Raw genomic sequence first — 17,511 nt, 5'->3', positions numbered from 1 at the left:
ATATGTTCAAATATTAATTCCCATCATATCCACATAAATCAAATTAACAATACTGAAATTACGAAGTCAACCATACCTAATTGTGCGAATGAGAAAATAAGAGTTAATTAGACCGTATGTGCCATCATTGTTGAATCCGTCTGAAAAATATATAGCAGCCATGATGGAAACCAGAACCACACTCAAAGAGATCTATACCACATCATCCGCAAAAAATAGAAATCTGCATCACATCAACGCCTTATCAACAATTTCCTGTAAACCTGTTTGAGAATTTGGAAATCGGGATTAGAAGAAAAGAAACAGGAAGAAGAATATGCTAGGGAAGAGAGTGCAACGAGACATACTTGCCGCCGCAGTCATTGAGTCGTTCATTTAGCAAGAGCCTAGAGGGCAGGGAAAGACCGAACGGTCTGAAGTTACAGGAGGAAATCATGATTTGTTTTTTTTTGAGGGGTAGGAAATCATGATTAGTGAATCGAACGATTCCTTTCCTACCCAACAGTCTCCAAGTGCTTGCAAACATGGCCACACCCATTGTATCTACTTTTACAGTTTTACTTCTTAGACTTAGCAGGAGCGCTGCCGCTGAGATTGGCTTCAAAAATAAATTCGCTCGAGTGTTGCCGCTGAAGACCTGTATGCCTAAGTATATACCTGGGAGGCCCCCCTAACTTTTGGGGGGCCCGGGACGGCCGCCCCGCTCGTCCCTCCCTTGGGCCGGCCCTGGTGGCGGCCCCGGGCGGTGGCGGACAGTGAGGCCCAGATCATCCTCGGCTGCATAGCATGGGTGTACCCATGTCCAAGACGGAGCTGCTCCGGCGGGTCTGACGTTCGACCCCAGATCCTGTTCGGTACAGGGACGGTGAAGAGTGTGCTTGGGATTCATCCTAATGTCTCTTCCGACATGGCGCGATGGGGTGGCAGCCCTCTCTCCATGTTCTAGTTGTGGCGCCCTTCGGCAGTGGCCGGAGCATCAGGATACACTATGGTGGCAGTGCGATTGTGGACGATCGCTGGATCTGGACGGCCAACTCTGGGGCTTTGAAGGTGGTCTTGCAGATGCACAGGTTGTGAGTGGGATGTTCTTGCAATGGATCCGGGTGAAAACCCACCGGTGATGGTGACGCCCTTTACATTGTTTCCTTCGTAAAGGCGTCATCGAGGTGAAGCTCCCAACTCCTACACCTGCCTCCAGGGGATAACCCTTGATCAAATGATGGCGGCGCTCTTGTGTCGTTTCCTCCTTGGTGTGTGCATTGGGTCGAGGGATCGGTGGACGGTTTTAATGGTGGATCGGCGTCTCATGTCACACATTGATGATGTGGAGTCTCGGCAATGTGATGCAGGAGGGTATCGACGACGGTTGTATGATGATGGACATGCGGAGGGAGGTGACGTTGTCTGGCACCGTGGTGGCTTCAACGGAAGACCTGGCAAGGTCAATGCGTGAGTGCCTGCTCTAAAAATGGATCGGTGGAAGACGGCAGCGGCGGCTTCTCAGAGTGCGCCAGACCTGTGTGTACCCCAGACTCGACAAGAAGCTTGGTTGGACCTTCGGTTTTAGATGTTAGCCGTTCCTGCGAGGTCTTGCTTGGTATTCGCCTCGAACATTCGGCACCCCTTCATCAAGTGGTTAGAATTAGCGACAAATGTTGCAAAGATGTCAGACATGCATACTGATGTATTATTTTATAAGGTCTTTACGAATAATTAATAAATTAACTGCATGTATCGTCCAGATGCAGAGACAGGTGTCATCCTCCTTTTCAAAAAAAAAAAAAAAAAAACTTGTCAGCCTAAAAACCTTGGACAATGGAAAATGGGGAAGGCAACTATACAGTGGCCGTGAAAAGTAAAACTTAGATACATGACAAACATTCTACGTCCCTATCCGTGTAAATTCAATTGCACAGGTGGCCACAAGCACCAAATCACATAGTCCATGCAACCTTAGCGGCCTGGCTAGTTGCACAAGTGGTCGGTAGCCCCACTGTCATGTTTCATGCATGTGCATACGCCAAATCGATGGGTCTATAAGAAGAGAGGTCTGGGTCTTTCAAGAAGGGAAGTCTAGTTGGCTTCACGAGCATGAAGAGAAGGGGAGGAGACGGAGGGGCGACGAACATGGCGTTCGGCAGGAACGATGCGGGGAGGAAGGCGAGTGGGAGCACGGAGGTGGAAGATCTGTGCTCCAAGCTCACGTCTCTGCTTCCCCAAGACTATCAGCTGGACGCCTCACAGGTACGTAAAAGATACTATAATACTTCATAAGTTTTTTGCAAATCCGTAGTTGAGCGTGCGAGAATAAAATTTGGGTTCATAATCCGCTGAAAAGTTATCCGGGAATGCAATCGCAACCTATTTGTTGATGTATCTTTGGGTATTTCTAAGCTGTCCATTACTTTATTTTCTTCCAAAACATGATGTTGCCGCTCAGTTCGATGATCTAACTATTGTGCTCGTCAGATATGCTGTGTTTTGTCCCGGCAGAAATTAATCTCGTTTTCTTTAATATAAACTCACGATTAACAAATAGCTTTCTCCAGTTCAATCCCTCTACTGATTTATCAGCTAAAAAGCTTATCTTCGATCTCGGTGTATCAGTGGCGGCTCTACCCACAAGCTGTGATGCCAAGCGACATCATAGCATGTTTCATGACTTCAAATGTATTGTTACAAAGTGCATACAACTATCGGCTGCTTTTATTGATTGACATACACGTACTATATAAGAAACAAATAAGCTCATAACATAAGAGAAAAGAAGTAAGTAGAGGACTAACGTCCGAGTGTGACCTAATAAACTATTGATCTCGAGAAGTATCTACAGAAAAAGGCATCTTGCCCCGCTTCATAAATAAAGTCAACCACGATACAACCACAACTGAAACCGGACGTTCAAATAAACAACAAGGTTCAGATGAAAATAAATGAGATAGTACTAGCTGGGGGCACAACAAAAGAAGCCTACTAAATGATACTCCGTTCATCCGATAATACTTGTTAAAGGAATGGATGTATCTAGATATATTTTAATTCCAGATACATTCATTTGTATATATTTTTGTGATAAGTAATTTCAGATGGAGGGAGTACATATCTGTTGAGTAAATAGGCAATTTTCCGAGTAGATTAATCCACAAAATAATAACTAGCATGGCATTGACTAGACTAATGACATACTGATCTTGAGCTAACCTAGCACATACTACGCATATAGTGGATACATCTATGCAAACAAGTAGTACTGCTAGAATAAATACGAACAAGAGGATAAACGAGTCATACCCTCCAATCGGCCAGTTGGCCGTAGCAGCAGCAGCGGCGGCGGAGGCAGTATCCTCTGCCGTCTTCTTCTCGGCTTCCTCGCGGAGACGATCAGCTTCGCTTGGTGAAGACATGGCGATGACGAGGGCGACGCGGACGTAGACGAAGCAGACGGACGGAGGCGAGCAGTCGCGTGATCGCTCCCCAAAAACCTAATCGCCCCTCTCCCGTACAGGAACCGGAGAGGCGAGGTTTCGGAGGCCTGCTCTCCTGTTGACCGTGTACGCGGTAAACGGGACGGAGTCGCCGGCGGCAGCAGCAGTTCAAGGAACGAACGCGTGAGGCAGATGTGATCTGATTTCGTGACGGCTAGGGTAGGCGATCGCGTGCCGTATTCTCCGTTCCTGACCAGCAAAAATAAGCGCGTAGGTATGAGCTCGGCTCGGCTCATTCCCGCAACCCGCGTCGCGTCGCGTCGCGTCGTGACGAGGCGGGCGGCGGAGGAGGAGTGCGCGAGGGCACCTTCTCTTCTCACTCTCCAATAGCATGTGGAAGAGAGACCCTTATAAAGGGGTCCAAACTCTCCTCCACTAGCGGGGTGGGACTAAACTCCCACCACCTTGCCATGCCACCACCTACATGGGCCCTTGTAGATTTTCTGAAATTCTCTAGTGGGCCTAAGGCCCACCTCCAAATTTCAACAATCCCCCACCAGATCTCAAGGGCACATCGTGTTCCCTCGTTCCAATCACTGTTTTAATATACCAGCATTTCAGTGAAGACCTGTTAAGGTTGAGCTTCACCTAGAACAAGTAGCTACACCCCTTCACAACTGAACAATGGACTATGCCTTGAATTGTCAGTTTGGCGTAAAGGAGCTTCACCACAAATCTTACTAGTACTAGGCTGCCGAAGGTGACCCCTCGGGTGGAGCATATTAGTCACACTCCTGGCCTATTCATGAGTTTACTAGAGATCACCCAAATCTCATAGACTGTGACCAGCAGTCAAGCTCATATAGGTGTGTTCCTCCAAAGATCGCTCTGTAGGACAGCATCTTGCTTACATATAAGCTTTAGAACACATTAAGACAGTAGTCATCCTACCATACAGTATCCGAGAGTATTGCATCTCCAACGGAGTGGGTTAGTAAAGTTACTCTCCTCAGTTCACCACTGGCTTGTTTTCCCAGGTCCTACTTCACGGGATCTCCGATCATATAGGTTAGGTTACTACCATGGCAACTCATGTGGGTCTCACACCCATCTCCCTCGATGCACTATCTATCACAACACGTGATAGCCCTTTAGTAAAGGGATCTGCCAGATTCTTAGCCGTTTGGATATAATCCAACGCTATCACTCCGGAGTTTCTCAAACGTCTGACAGACTTCAATCTCATTCTTATATGTTTGTTGGACTTCATATTGTCCTTTGAACTCTTCACTTTAACAATAACCGTCTGATTATCGCAGTTCATAAGGATAGCCGGAACCGGCTTCTCAACCACAGGTAAGTCCATCAAAAGATCTCGAAGAAATTCTGCTTCGACACCAGATGTGTCTAATGCTGTTAATTCTGCTTCCATTGTCGATCTTGTTAAGATCGTTTGCTTGCAAGACTTCCAGGAAACAGCACCACCCCCAAGAGTAAACATATACCCAGTAGTGGCCTTCATCTCATCAGCATCAGAGATCCAATTCGCATCACTATACCCTTCAAGTACTGATGGGAATCCCGTATAGTGAAGCCCGTGGTTGACAGTACCTTTCAAGTAGCGCATAATTCTTTCAACAGCACGCCAATGAACATCGCCCGGGTTTGCAACAAACCGGCTAAGTTTGCTCACAGCAAACGCGATGTCAGGCCTCGTTGCGCTAGCTAGGTACATAAGTGAACCGATAATTTGAGAGAATCTCAATTGATCTATAGCTGTGCCTTTAAACTTTCGAATAAGCACACTAGGATCATATGGTGTTTGACAAATGTTGCAGTCTGAATATCCAAAGCGACTCAAAATCTTGTCAACATAGTGGGATTGCAGAAGTGTAATCCCACCCTCATCATCTCTCAACAGCTTGATGTTCAAGATAACATCAGCCACCCCAAGGTCCTTCATTTCAAAGTTTTGAGACAGAAAAGACTTAACCTCCTCAATTACTTTGAGGTTGGTTCCAAATATCAGTATGTCATCAACATACAAGCACAATATAACTCCTTCGCCCCCACCATGGCGATAGTATACACATTTGTCAGCTTCATTAACAACGAAGCCAACAGATGTCAGAGTTGTATTAAACTTCTCATGCCATTGCTTAGGTGCTTGTCTCAGACCATATAAAGATTTCAGCAACTTACACACCTTTCCTTCCTGACCTTCTATCACAAAGCCATCTGGCTGTTGCATATAGATTTCCTCATTTAGCTCTCCATTCAGGAAAGCCGTCTTAACGTCCATTTGATGAACGAGAAGACCATGAGAGGCCGCCAATGAGAGAAGTACTCTAATGGTGGTCAGTCTAGCCACAGGTGAATAAGTATCGAAGAAATCTTCCTCTTCTTTCTGGGCATAGCCCTTGGCCACAAGCCTAGCCTTGTACTTTTCAATCGTACCGTCGGGCCTAAGCTTCTTTTTGAACACCCACTTGCATCCCAATGGTTTGCAACCATAGGGACGATCAGTGATTTCCCATGTCCCGTTAGCCATGATGGAGTCCATCTCGCTACGGACAGCAGCTTTCCAGTAATCAGCATCTGGAGAAGCATACGCTTCTGAAATAGAAGTGGGATTATCATCCACGAGGTATACGAAGAAATCATCACCAAAGGTCTTTGCAGTCCTTTGTCTCTTGCCCCTACCACGGGCTTCCTCGTCATCCTCCTCAGGATTTTCATCATGTGTTTGTTCATAATATTCCATAGGAATGGCAGGCTCAGGAGTTATCTCAGATTCCTGTCTAGAAGTGCTTTGCATATCTCTCATGGGAAATATATCCTCAAAGAATGTAGCATCCCTCGACTCCATTATTGTACCGACCTTCACGTCAGGTACCTCAGATTTCACTACTAGAAATCTATAGCCTACGCTATTCTTAGCGTATCCCAAATTAACGCAATCCACAGTCTTTGGTCCAAGCTTGCGCTTCTTGGGGATCGGTACATTGACTTTCGCCAAGCAGCCCCAAGTACGTAAGTACGAGAGTGTCGTCCTTCTCTTCGACCACTCCTCGTAGGGAGTGACCTCATTATCTTTTGTAGGAACTTTATTCAGGACATGACACGCGGTCAATATAGCCTCCCCCCACCATGCCTTGGATAAACCCGATGTATCTAACATGGCGTTAACCAAATCAGTTAGAGTACGGTTTTTCCGCTCGGCAACCCCGTTTGACTGGGGTGAATAGGGAGGCGTCCTCTCATGAATAATGCCGTGTTCCGCACAAAATGAATCAAATTCGTTTGAGAAGTACTCTCCACCACGATCAGACCGGACTCGTTTAATTTTCTTTTCAAGTTGATTCTCAACTTCTGCCTTATAGATTTTAAAGTAGTGTAGAGCCTCATCTTTAGTATTTAACAGATACACATAGCAAAATCTAGTGGAATCATCTATCAAAGTCATGAAGTATTTCTTTCCACCTTTAGTCAACACACCATTCATCTCACAAAGATCAGAATGTATGAGTTCTAATGGTGCCAAGTGTCTCTCCTCTGCAGCCTTGTGAGGCTTGCGAGGTTGCTTTGCTTGCACACACGAGTGGCACTTAGAACCTTTGGCTAAAGTGAAAGTTGGGATTAAATTCAGTTTTGCTAGCCGCGACATAACACCGAAACTTATGTGACAAAGACGTGAATGCCAAACTTCAGATTCATTAACACTCGAATGAATATTGTTCACGACTTTATTACAAAAATCTGCTAGAGAAAGGCGGAACAGACCTCCGCATTCATAACCTTTTCCAACGAAAAGTCCATATTTCGTAACTACTACTTTATTAGACTCGAACACCAACTTAAACCCTTCTCTACACAGAAGGGAGCCACTAACGAGATTCTTCTTGATGGCGGGGACATGCTGCACGTTCTTCAGCTGCACGATCCTTCCCGAAGTAAACTTCAGATCGACCGTGCCAACACCAAGAACAGAAGCACTCGCGCCATTCCCCATCAATACGGACCCGCGACCGGTGGCCTGATAAGAATAGAACAATGACAAGTCAGCACACACATGAATATTTGCACCCGTGTCCACCCACCAATCGGTGGACTGACAAACTGTAAATACAGTAAGTAAATTACCGTACCCAGATGCACCACTGTCATTGTTGCCCACAATCATGTTTGCAGACTTGGAGTCCTGCGCCGGCTTCTTGTACTTGTTTGGGCATTTGTTCGCCCAATGTTCCTCTGAACCACAAGTATAGCAGCCATCTCCCTTCTTATTCTTCTTGAAGGGCTTCTTCCCCTTCTTCTTGAAGTCGGTATTCTGTTGGACAGAATTCTTTCCCTTGGGCTTGTGAGAATTGAAGTTCCTCTGATGTACCATATTGGCAGCAGAAGAGCTTTCCACCGCTTTTCCATTGGAGTCCTTTGCTCTCGAGTTCTGCTCAACACTCAGATGGCCGATGATGTCCTCTACTGAGAACTCACGCCTCTGATGTTTCAGAGTAGTAGCAAAGTTCCTCCAGGAATTAGGGAGCTTAGCAATTATACAGCCCGCGACAAACTTGCCCGGCAAATTGCACTTAAGAACCTCAAGTTCCTTAGCTATGCATATTATCTCATGAGCTTGTTCCAATACAGAACGGTTGTCAACCATCTTGTAATCGTGGAACTACTCCATAACATACATCTCACTCCCAGCATCGGTGGCCCCGAATTTAGATTCGAGCGCCTCCCACAAGTCCTTGGCAACATGCATATGTAAATATGCATCAACCAGCTTATCTCCGATCACGCTAATGACTACTCCAAGGAATAGGACGGTGGCCTCCTTAAACATCTTCTCCTGTTCAGGAGTGATAGTTTCCGTAGGAGTGACACCGGCTACCCAGAACACGTTCATAGCCGTGAGCCATAAGGTGGTTCTCGTTTGCCAACGCTTGAAAAAGGTACCGGTAAACTTATCCGGTTTCAGTGCAGCAGCAAAACCATTACTCGAAAAATTCCTACATACATTAGGTTTTTGGATTGTTGAGTAAATAGGCAATTTTCCGAGTAGATTAATCCACAAAATAATAACTAGCATGGCATTGACTAGACTAATGACATACTGATCTTGAGCTAACCTAGCACATACTACGCATATAGTGGATACATCTATGCAAACAAGTAGTACTGCTAGAATAAATACGAACAAGAGGATAAACGAGTCATACCCTCCAATCGGCCAGTTGGCCGTAGCAGCAGCAGCGGCGGCGGAGGCAGTATCCTCTGCCGTCTTCTTCTCGGCTTCCTCGCGGAGACGATCAGCTTCGCTTGGTGAAGACATGGCGATGACGAGGGCGACGCGGACGTAGACGAAGCAGACGGATGGAGGCGAGCAGTCGCGTGATCGCTCCCCAAAAACCTAATCGCCCCTCTCCCGTACAGGAACCGGAGAGGCGAGGTTTCGGAGGCCTGCTCTCCCGTCGACCGTGTACGCGGTAAACGGGACGGAGTCGCCGGCGGCAGCAGCAGTTCAAGGAACGAACGCGTGAGGCAGATGTGATCTGATTTCGTGACGGCTAGGGTAGGCGATCGCGTGCTTATAAAGGCGGCTGGGTGGAGAGTCCGAGTCGGTAACGATCACGATCCGACGTCTCGGATCGTTTCCTTGTCCGTTACGTATTCTCCGTTCCTGACCAGCAAAAATAAGCGCGTAGGTATGCGCGGCGCGACGAGGCGTGGCGAGGCGGGCGGCGGAGGAGGAGTGCGCGAGGGCACCTTCTCTTCTCACTCTCCAATAGCATGTGGAAGAGAGACCCTTATAAAGGGGTCCAAACTCTCCTCCACTAGTGGGGTGGGACTAAACTCCCACCACCTTGCCATGCCACCACCTACATGGGCCCTTGTAGATTTTCTGAAATTCTCTAGTGGGCCTAAGGCCCACCTCCAAATTTCAACAATATCAAGGTTCAAGGGGGATAAGTGATCATCCGTAGTCTGGACGCCACCTAACCCGAGAAGTATCTATGATGCAAGGTTTTTCCTTAATGCGTTTGAATGTTTCATTTCACTGAATCGCCCGCCCCACTCCGAGTCGGTGATGTTTAAAAAAACACGGTGTAAATGCAGATCCTCACATACATGCACATATGCATTCCTTCTTATAAAAGAACATGCAGACTCTACGTCTATGAGCATTAGAGAAACTGAACCCATAAATTTTGAGATACATGAAGTCACCATAGTCCATAGGCACCCCATAGTCAATAGGCACATCATCTAACATTGAATGTATTGCGCCGGAAATCATGAAATAAATCTAGGTGAATGTGAGAACCCATGTTAAATCTAGGTAAATATGAGCATCCGATTGGGCATGTCCCGGCACAAGTTCACCTGACACAGCGATGTTAGCTTAGCATAAGCCAAATTCTATCTTGGGCAACTAAACTAGTTGGCCTCATTCCTCAAAACAACACTAGTTAACTAGAGTTACTCTTTGGCCAGATTAAGTGGGTCGCTCAAGGTTAGCAAAAGCAATGTTTGCCATTCGCGTGCTAATGTTTATCTCTGGTGGGTTAGTTTAAGACTATGTGGTTTTTCACAAAAATAAGTTTAAGCCTATGATAATCCCGCCTAACTTTTTTTTGAAAAGGAGGCGAAGCCCCGGCCTCTGCATCGAGGGATGCATACAACCATATATTATTTCAAAACCAAGTCCTCGAATAAGTACAAAGAGTCTTCAGATAAGTAAAAGAAGAAAATAACAAAAAGATACACGGCGTCGTCGCCACAACCGGGAGGCATTAAAATAAGCCTAGATGACTAAACACCTATCCTATTAATATGCCGTCATCCAAAACGGTTGAAGATAACCTGAGCTACCATCTCCCATCGGACACACCCAATAACCATTGGCTCCCTGGCTTTCACAGGAGTGAGTAATGACCATGTGCGGATCAAGGCAGTTACCCTGAAAATGACCTGCAAAAAGTGAATATGTTGATGTTTGTTAAATACCAAGTCATTTCTACAGTTCCATGTAGCCCACAGAAGTGCACATGATCCTACTCGGATCAGGCTAGCAGTTATATCATCGACCCCTCTTAACCACGTCCCAAATAACGTGTTTAAACTATTGGGTGGTTTAATGTTGAAAGTAATAAGAAGTGTCCGCCATAGAAGTTTAGCCATAGGACAGTTCAGAAAGAGGTGTTTAATTGTTTCATCATTCTGACAAAAACTGCATCTAGTATTACCTTTCCATTTACGTTTGACCAAATTATCCTTAGTTAGAATAACCCCCTTGTGAACAAACCACATGAAGATCTTAATTCTAACTGGAACTTTGACCTTCCAAATATGTAAGGACTTCGGGATGGACACAGAATCTATGAGATCTAAATACATAGATTTTACCGAGAAAACTCCATTAGTGGTCAACTTCCAACGAACACTATCAGGGTTCTCAGTAAGGGTAATATCCATCAACCTTCTCACAAGATGCAGCCAGCTTGACCATGTGTTACCTATTAAGGCTCTATCGAACTGAATATTTAGTGGAACCTGGCGCAAAATTGACGCAACAGTCGTGTGACGCCTTTGAGTAATATGGTATAGTTCCGGATACAGCATGGCTAAAGGCGTCTCCCCCAACCAAGTATCCTCCCAAAATCTAGTAGATTGGCCATTGCCAATAACAAACTTAGACCTGAGAAAAAGGCATTCTTAGACCGCATGACCCCCTTCCAGAATGGTGAATCAGTTGGTCTCAATGTAACCTGCGCCAAAGTCTTGTTTTGTAGGTATTTATTCGTCAGAATTTGTACCCACAACCCATCTGTTTCCATAGATAATCTAGACAGCCATTTGTTGAGTAGACATTTATTTTTAATCTCTAAATTTTCAATCCCTAAACCTCCTTGATCCTTAGGTCTACACATGATGTCCCATCTCGAGAGCCTGTATTTAGTCTTGATCTCATCACTTTGCCAGAGAAAACATGATCGATAGAAATCCAACCTTTTCCGTACCCCAACAGGTACTTCAAAGAAGGATAGGAGAAACATAGGCATACTTGTTAATACTGAATTAACCAGTATCAACCTTCCTCCGTACGATAAGAGCTTGCCCTTCCAATAGCTCAACGTTTTTTCGAAACGGTCCTCGATACATTTCCAATCCTTATTTGATAATTTTTTGTGGTGAATTGGTATCCCTAAATAAGTAAAAGGTAAACTCCCGCTAGCACAACCAAACAATTGATTATACGTGAGCTGCTCATCCTTGGCCTTTCCAAAGCAAAACAATTCACTTTTATGAAAATTTATCTTCAACCCTGATAGCTGTTCAAATAAGCATAGGATAAGTTTGAGGTTCCTGGCTTTATTGAGATCATGCTCCAAAAAAAGAATCGTGTCATCCGCATATTGTAAAATGGAGACTCCCCCCTCAACAAGATGAGGGATCAAGCCCCCTACAAGGTCCTTCTCATTGGCCCGCTTAATCAGCAGTGCCAACATATCAGCAACAATGTTAAATAAAATGGGAGACATTGGATCTCCTTGCCGGAGACCCTTTAGTGTCTGAAAAAAATGACCCACATCATCATTCACTTTGACACCCACACTTCCCTTCTTTATAAAACAATCGACGTGCCTACGCCACAGCTCATCGAAACCCTTCATACGTAGGGTTTGCTGGAGAAACGACCATTTGACTTTATCGTAAGCTTTTTCGAAAACCACTTTAAAGATAACCCCATCTAGTTTCTTCGAGTGCATTTCATGAAGAGATTCATGCAAGACAACGACTCCTTCAAGGATACTCCGTCCCGGCATAAAAGCTTGATCTAAAACAAATTAAGCTCTGTAAACTATATTTTCTTGATGGATGCCTTCATTGGGGTTGTCTATATGATTTCACGCACCTTATTACTAGGCTTTGGATTTGCATCTAAGCAATATACTGTTTTTCTATGAATTGATGTCCCCTATTCATCACAAAACTATGCACAATGATCTAGGCCTACTATAAATCTTGTGAGCTCAAGTGATTAGCATACACATCCAAAAACCAATGGGCACTATAACTACAATCGAAAAACAACAAGGTACCTAAAAAGGAAAAACAAGAACAAAAACTTACTCCTATTTTTTTTGCACAAACAGAAAACTTACTGTGGTGCATATAATTCGTGCAGTAATCTTGATAGAGAATGGAACAAAAATAATAAGAATAATATACTATGGAAGATGAAAAATGCCAAATTTCCAGATTTCCACACATATTACTTAGAACTTGTACTGTACCATAACATGTAAGAACAAGTCTAAAGTATTGAAACCTTTATCAATATTACTAAAGAAGATAAATTATTTTAGATAACTAAGATGACTCGTGCATTCATTAGTTGGATTGCTACTCTCAATTTCCTCTCTCAAACAACCAATTGCTTCAAATTCGAGGCAAAAGTAATACTCCCTGTGTCCCGATTTAAATGACGCCATTTGCATATAATTTTGTACTAAGTTAGCTCTCCCTTCGCGTCACTTAATACGGGATGGAGGGAGTATATTTTTGTCAAAGGTTGGAGCACACCATTGTGTCATGCAGACATCACAGAATAATTTGACAAAAAAATCAACCAAGATGAAAACATAGAGTTTCCCAAAATTTCTCTATAGTTTTAAAATGAGATGGATGCATAAAACAATTGGCAAGTAAAAAAATACAAAAATGCATAAACAGAAATAGATCATGAATGAATTGACAAACACATATACAAAATTGACTTTTGCAAGGAAGAAATCTCGGAGCGGTGTTATCGAGAAAACAAAAAACGATAAAGAATAAAATAGGTTAATTAGATGGAAAAATTACTAAACCAAAAATGCAAAAGATAAGAAATAACAGAAATTGACAAAATGGTTCTATACAAGAAAAAGTTATAGGGGTAGCCTAAAGAAATAAACCAAAATAAGGTGTAAAAGTGCATACTACAAATTAACAAAGCTTGCATTGTTCTCTCTCTCTAATGTATGGGCTTCTTGGAAGAAGATAGCGATTTTTTTATTCCTAAACTCGAAACTAAAAGGAACCTAGGCCATGCCTAGCGGAAGTCATGGCCTATGAGCCCCCAATCACACGACCGCAGAAAACAAATCAAATAAAAATCCAGTAAAAGTAGAAAAATAAACAAGCAACTGATTATGGTGCATGATCCCGTGAATGTATCTCTAATTCAACAGGAGTCTAAAGGCTTCGCTCTACTAATTTAAAAGAAGCTTGAATATCTTGGAGAGAAAACATAGAGCTGTTCATGTTTTGTGCTTATGTAACTGTGGCGTTCATGGTTTGTATTTACTTGAGAAAAAGACATAAGCTAGGCGTCATGGTTCACGAGGCACCTGCACGTACGTCCATGCAAGGGTACAGTACATGATAAGCAGGGCCGGCCCTGAGCATGTACGGCATGTGCGGCCAGGGCCTCTCGTTGCTTAGGGGCCATCCAGATGAGTTTACACATGTTAATTAGCCTAGAAAATAATTTAATCAAATAAATTATTTCAAATGCTATTAGCATGGGTCTTTGAAGTGAACGGTACATACAGATCTTTAAAAAAGACCGGCCTTACGAATTTGTATATATTTATTTATACATAAAAGATTCAATTTTATCATTCCGCATCGGGGTCCTGATAAAATGTCAGGACCGGTCCTGATGATAAGCTGCGCATCGAATAACAAACGGCCATAGCAGATGGATCTATCTATCTATCACCCTCGCTGGCGCTGTCTATGTCTCACCAGTATACGTACACACGACTGACAACATTAACGGCTACGTGACAAGTATATATGCATCCGAGAGCAACTGGACGCTAGCCAGCAAATCCATCAGGTTATAGTTGTATGGACCGTGGGTGTACGAACCTGCAGAAAGGGATAGATATGGTCCCGAGTAAGAATTGACTTAGTTCTAGTATACGTCAAAATCCCATTTTCAACCAAAAAATTGGTACGGTGCTAATATTATGATGACCTAGCTTTTATTCCCTCCGTAAATTAATATAAAAGCATTTAGAACACTACTTTAATAATCTGAGGAAGTACATTAGATTTTTGCGGATAGAAGGATGGTTGAATTAGGCCTTGTTTGGAACCACAATAGATTATGATAATTTGAATTATGAAGGTAGATTATATAATCAGGTTTATAAAAATAATCCAGGTGAACATGTTTGGAGGCCAGATTATATAAACTGTAATCCAGGTTTTACATTGCATAATGACCTGTCCGTCCTCTGATTTATTTTAAAAAAGAGGAGGGTGGCGGTGATAGGAATGTAATTATCTCCAATTAGCAATCCATAATCTGATTTTAGCTGGTGTAGAATAGATTATGAGTTTTTAATAATCTGTCTATCTAGTTTTTATAATCTACATCATAATCTGTCCTGTTTGGAGACATAATAGATTATAAAAACTGGATTATATAATCTAGGTGGTTCCAAACATGCCTTAATCACGTTAGTTAAGTATAAGGAATTAATACAAACTCTAACCAAGCTTAGCTAATCTCTGGGTGATCAGGGTCCGCCGGACGTCCCCAGCCAACTGATGCAGGCCACCGCCTATATCCAAGATCTATACGAGAGGGTCGAAATGCTGAGGCAGATGAGAGATGACAAAACCCAAAGGACGGTCGGGCGCAGCAGCAGCGGCAGCAGCAACGTCCCACCACGCACAGAAGGGGCAGGACGATGCGCATGCGGTCCTCCGGACATCACGGTGCACCTCAGCGGGGTGGCGCATTTCGACGTGAGCTTCACGACGAGCTCCGCGGGAAGGGTCGAGATGCACAGGGTGATCCGCCTGGTCGAGCAGGATCGACGCATGGAGGTCGTCGAGGCGAGCTGGTGCCTTGTCGATGGTGGCAAGGTTTTCTACACGATCAAGTGTAAGGTAATGCATGGTCATCGATCCCGGCTTCTGCACACATGCTTGATGATCAATCTTGTTCCTGCAAATGACAATGTGATCGCTGTGCGTCTGTGGTGTGCAGGCAGTGAGCTCTGAGGCTGTCTTGGATGCATCCATGGCGGCGACAAGGCTCAGAAGGTTGTTGATGGACTCACTTGATGGTCATGGCGTCTAAGTATGTAAATTGGTCAAGTATTAAGCTCGGCTGTAAGATCTGCAAAAGGCCAAAGGATGGGGCTTAGTGGAAAATTTTGACCCAAAAAACAAACTAATTCACAAACTGAACTAGGTTTGAAATTTTTTCACTCAGCTGATCCTTTCGTGTGACGCATTTGTTTTAGACACCACACTACACTCTGTGACGCTCGATACTATGTTGTGTGACGTCTAAGACGAAGGCGTCACACAGTGTAGTGTGACGTCCGACTGTCGGACGCCACACGAGAGGGTCAGCTGGGTGAAATTTTTTCAAACGTAGTTCAGTTTGTGAAATACTTTGGCTCCTGGGTCAAATTTATCAATTTTGCTAAAGGATGGCGGTATCTCAATCTTCTTATTGTAAACTTAAATTGTACCTTGGTCCGTTTGTAATTTTCTTTCTTTCCGGGGTGAGTTGCACTTGCACCACAACTTAATTTCAATATAAGTCTGCGGCCCTCTTCGCAAGAAAATGTATCTTGGTTTATTGTAATGTCATACAGTATGCATAAGCATTTTTTATTTTTAAACTACATCCCTTTGCAAGTTGAACCAAGATATATTTTTCAGCCGTTTTTTTGTACAGCCTATAAATCACAACATTTTTAAACGATTTTTTGAATGTCGGCAGAAGAGCTACCAAATTCATTGATTAGAAGAAGGCATTACAAGAACACCTCTAAAAAAGGAATGCATCACATAAAGGCAAGTGCTAAAAAAGAAGAAGGAAAAAACGAACTCCTTAGTTTATTACGGAAAACTAGACAAAAACCAGAACAACGTCTAACTAGACTAGATCTAGAGCATCACGAAACATACAAGATGTCGGAAGGCGAAAACCCCACAATACATCCAGTCGGGCACTCGAGCGCCTTCGCTGCTACAAGAGTGCACACCGACAACCGCCGCCTTATACCGGGCACCCACGTGCATATCCGCAAACCTCGAGGACATCGGGGAGAAATGATAGATCCGAAAGAGCGAAAAAACTATGCCCCGCCAATCCCACGAGCCTAGCCGACATAGCTCGCCCGACGCTAATTGCATGTGAAGGATGCTCCTGTTGCTCTCATTGTCGACCAAAATAACCTGCTCCAAACGAAAGCACCACCAAAGATTCCACGCCATCTAAAACGCTGCATGCTCCAAAACCACCGCATCACCACCAACCAAGTGCTCCATCACCAGATTTGGCCTCAAAGCAATGCTTCCAACGAAGTGATGACACCACGGGCGCCAACATTGCATACAGTTTTCACCGGGAGACAAGAACATGGAGCAAGGAGAGGTGTCGGACCCCCTCGATGGTGCCTCCAACAAGGAAAAAATCACACCCAAGGGCATCATTCGCCATACGCTCAGACCGAAGTTGAGCATGACTTTCGTTGAGGAACCAAGCACCTATGCCGGGGACGACGTCTCCAACACACCTCCACCAAACCGGAGCAGTAGACGCCACTTTCTACACCTCATAGAACTAGCCGGAGCACCACCGGTGGCACCGTGCCATAGCAACCCGAAGGCCCTGCCAAGACCATGCCACCACAGACCGGAAACCCGATGTGGAGTCACCTCGCACCCGCTGGAAGCTAGTCGCTAGCCGAGCCGCCTCTGGCACCCCTAGCCGCCAGGGCGCCAGATCTGGTCGTCAATGGCCTGCCAGATATGGCCGCACCAAGCCAGGGACCGTCCGCCATGGGGATCCCGCGAGTTCCCGTCCTCCCACAGCTGCCCACAAAAGGAGACACGAGCGGCCCCGCCACCATTGGGCCCGCCTGTCGTAGCTGTCCACTGCGCACACTCGACACACCGCCGTGCCTCCTCGCGCTCTCGTCGCGCCCGCTGTCGTGCTATCGATTTCGACAATAGAAATGGGTAGGATAAAGGAGCATGATCTATCTAGATGTAAATG

The 17,511-nt window shown here is 44.6% G+C and overlaps 1 protein-coding gene across 1 annotated transcript; it reads left to right on the top strand.

Annotated features, from left to right (window-relative positions):
• The first annotated feature begins 2,053 nt into the window (after positions 1–2,053).
• On the top strand, positions 2,054–16,134 carry LOC123410152. The gene is made up of 3 exons (XM_045103048.1): positions 2,054–2,244; positions 15,012–15,383; positions 15,484–16,134. The coding sequence occupies exons 1-3, from the start codon at positions 2,092–2,094 to the stop codon at positions 15,574–15,576; spliced, it is 618 nt and encodes a 205-aa protein (XP_044958983.1). The 5' UTR covers positions 2,054–2,091; the 3' UTR covers positions 15,577–16,134.
• The last annotated feature ends 1,377 nt before the right edge of the window (positions 16,135–17,511 follow it).

This window comes from Hordeum vulgare, chromosome 7H (assembly GCF_904849725.1).
Source record: "Hordeum vulgare subsp. vulgare chromosome 7H, MorexV3_pseudomolecules_assembly, whole genome shotgun sequence".
Taxonomy (NCBI): domain Eukaryota; kingdom Viridiplantae; phylum Streptophyta; class Magnoliopsida; order Poales; family Poaceae; genus Hordeum; species Hordeum vulgare.
The sequence above is the reverse complement of the archived record's forward strand: the minus strand, read 5'-3'. Positions and strand labels throughout refer to the sequence as shown.

What these genes read in the sequence shown, in the direction of transcription:
- LOC123410152 (XM_045103048.1), top strand. Translation starts at nt 2,092, where the DNA reads ATGAAGAGAAGGGGAGGAGACGGAGGGGCGACGAACATGGCGTTCGGC. An exon ending in ATCAGCTGGACGCCTCACAG is followed by an intron (nt 2,245 to 15,011) that starts GTACGTAAAAGA and finishes CTGGGTGATCAG; the next exon opens with GGTCCGCCGGACGTCCCCAG. An exon ending in TCTACACGATCAAGTGTAAG is followed by an intron (nt 15,384 to 15,483) that starts GTAATGCATGGT and finishes TGTGGTGTGCAG; the next exon opens with GCAGTGAGCTCTGAGGCTGT.